Genomic DNA, 3,218 nt, shown 5'->3' on the forward strand with positions numbered 1-3,218 from the left:
GGTAGTGTGGAATCCTTGGCTGCATCTGAACCTGAAGCTGAACCTAGACTAGGAAAAAGACAACGTTCCATCAACTCTGATATGGAGAATAATCAATATGATTCTGTTATTATCAATCAAGCATTTGATCAATCAAACGAATCCTCACCAATGGAACTGACTGCTGGAGATTACATCCAAGTTTTAGATCAGATTAAACATTCTACAGACAGCTGGGAAGCATAAGGTAATCCGTAACTCTTCTCTCAATGGATTAAAATTTTATTTCAATTTAATCCTCTCTAGCTCTGATCCATATTTAGTTAATAACTCAAAAACTTTTGGTACCTTAACTGTCTGTTTAAAAATGAAGATTCTTGCTTGGAATGTCAAAGGTTTAAGAAATAAATTTACCAATCAGCCGTTGCGTAACTTAGTTAAAATTCTAAACCCTGATTTTATTTTTCTGTCTGAGACCAAAGTGAACATTGATAAAATGATTTCTATACCTCACTCTCTGAATTGCCATAATTATGATTATATTAGTAGAGTTGGTTTAGATGGAGGTCTTATTCTTATGTGAAAGGATGGTATTACCTGTGAAATTGCTAGTGCTGCTGATAACATGATCCATGCTCTAGTTAAGATTCACCCTCAGTCCCCAGAAGTTCTCATTACGTTCATGTATGGTTCCACCTATTCTGACCCTAAAAAGCATCAATGGAATTGTTGCATGAGCTAAGCAAAGAAATTGATCAACCCGGGCTAATTATAGGTGATCTTAATTTTCATGTTGATGGAGACATAAATAGTCTAGATAGTTTGGTTAGAACCATAGTTAGAGACTTTGGATTGCTTGATATAGGCTTGAATCGGGCATGCTCGATTTAGGTCCCTGTAGTCCACACAACATCTGATCTTCCCATTCTTTTCTACCACGGGCACGATGTCATCTAGCCAATTTGGGTGTTGGATAGGCTTGATGAAGTTGGCCTTAAGCAACCGTTCTACTTCTTCCTTTATTGCGGGAGCTGTGGCCCTAGGGAACTCCCTGCTTCTTTGCTTTACAGGCTTGAACTCGGGTGACACCCCAAGGTTGTGGGCCACAAGGTCGCTATCTCGCCCCGGCATCTCGTCATAATCAAAGGCGAAGACATCCTTGTAGTCTCTGAGTAGTGCGATCAACGCTTCTATTTCTTCTTCATCTAAGCTATTGCTTATCATGATGGGGCGCTTGTCCTCCTCTGTTCCTATGTTGACCTCCTCCATCCCATCCATAGTGAGGGTGTCCGGGTTTTCGCTCTTCTGCATCCATGGGGGTCACGTCTACGAGTTGGTCTCGCATTTCCTCGTTATCAACTGTGTTGTAAGGTAGTTTTGATAGACTCTGCTCGTTATCTTCATAGGGAATATCCGTTTTGTTTGTCGTCACATTGGCGCAATCCTTCAAATCTGCGGGTACTCTCTCAGCTGATTGCTACAAGCTGTATATGTGCCCCCCATCTGGCTTAGAGAAGCGCTAGAACCTGGGTTGCTCCTCTTGTTTTCTCTTCCCTTCGGTGGGGAACACCATCCTGGACGGGCTAAATACGGACTTATTCGGCTCCAGCTTTTCTTCCTCTCCCCACTTAGGGAGCGGGGTAAGTTGTACTTCGGGCGCTTCATCCGCCTCCTTTGGTTCATCGTATAAGAATGTGCCTGCCATGTATGCTTCCTATGGATCGACAGGGTTGCTCGTGGCAGGGATTTGATATTTCCTACCTTCCATGTTGGTCTTAACACACTGGTGATATGTCGATGCTACCACCTTATGGTGGAGTAGCCATCCTCGACCTAGTAGTACATGGAACGTAGTGTCATCTTCTATTACATAAAATAGTGTGAGTGCTTGGATAGGGCCGACTTTCATGACTAGGTTAACGATTCCAATGGCCGTATGGGAGTGACCTTCGAACCCCTTCACCATCGTAGTTCGCATCCTGATTGTGGACCGCTGCGCTACCAGGATGTATAATGTGTTCATGGAAACTAGATTCAAAGATGCGCCTCCATCTACGAAGGATCTCTTTATTGGATGCTTGTTGATATGCACCGTTAAGTAAAAAGGCCTAAGGTGCTCTCCTGGATAGAAAATGTCTTCATCTGTGAACATGATCTCCTCCTTGGGGAGGGGGCCGTAGGGTTTTCCTACTGCGATAGCCGCTATAGCCTTCAATGCTTCTTTGATTTGATCTTCGCTGAAGCCGAGGGAATCAAAAAATTGTTTGGTTAATACTGTTTCGGAGAACTTACTGCCCACGCCATCTGTGTTTGTGAATGCAAGGTTCTCCATTTCGACCTCACATGCTTCTTCTTCATCGTCATCCCAAGGTCTCCAAACGTCTCCATTCGGGTCATTAGAGAGCATCATGACTTGATGTTGAATCGCCTTACCTCCTTCAGGATTACCCATCTCGATTTCGCCTATCTCCAGCTTCCTCTGGAACATTCTTCGGAGGTTGTAGCAGTCAATTGTGGGGTGATGTATTCTACGATGGTAGTGACAGTACCTAACATCATTCTTATCAGTGGCGTTGGGATCCATTTTTGTTGGGGGCAACTGGGTTTCTTTGCTTGCTATCCATTGCTCTAACATACCCACGATCTGCTCTTTGCTGCAAGGTAGGGCGGAGGGAGCGTTTGTGTGCTCCAGCCCTCTCGGTTATTGTTCGTGCGGATGTTCCTAGGCACGGTTGATACGGTATTGACTGTATTGCGCCAGGCATAGTCTGAATTGTGCTCTTCGACACAATCGGCGATTCTTGCCGCCGCTTCTTCTAACTCGACGAATGTCGGGAACCGGAAGTTGGACAGGGTTTTCTTTAAGGACTGTGTCATTCCGCATACGCAGATATCTATTAGCGCTTCTTCCTTGACATCCTCGTGGAAATCTAAAGTGAGGAGACGAAACCTGGCGATGTACTTTCCTATTTCTTCACCTAGAAGCTGGTTGCACTTGCTTAAGTCTATGGTGGTGACTTTTCTTTTTGCTGAATAAAATTTTCTAAGGAAGAGAGTGGACATGGTTGACCACGAGCTAATACTTCCGGACTTTAGGTTGTCATACGAAGTAAATGTTGTGTCGGTTAGCGACTCCGGGAACGCCCTCAAGCACAACTTCCCGTTAGTTGCGTGATCATTCATAGTGTATATGAATCTGCTAAGATTTTCCCGCGTATTCCCTTGACCATTGTAAATCT

At 44.3% G+C, this 3,218-nt stretch overlaps 1 protein-coding gene across 1 annotated transcript; it reads right to left on the reverse strand.

Moving 5' to 3' along the window:
• Positions 1-1,693: 1,693 nt before the first annotated feature.
• LOC113325235 lies at positions 1,694-2,563 on the reverse strand. The gene has a single exon (XM_026573443.1). It carries the CDS (start codon positions 2,561-2,563, stop codon positions 1,694-1,696), a length of 870 nt encoding a protein of 289 aa, XP_026429228.1.
• Positions 2,564-3,218: the final 655 nt, after the last annotated feature.

This window comes from Papaver somniferum, chromosome 11, assembly GCF_003573695.1.
Source record: "Papaver somniferum cultivar HN1 chromosome 11, ASM357369v1, whole genome shotgun sequence".
Taxonomy (NCBI): Eukaryota; Viridiplantae; Streptophyta; class Magnoliopsida; order Ranunculales; family Papaveraceae; genus Papaver; species Papaver somniferum.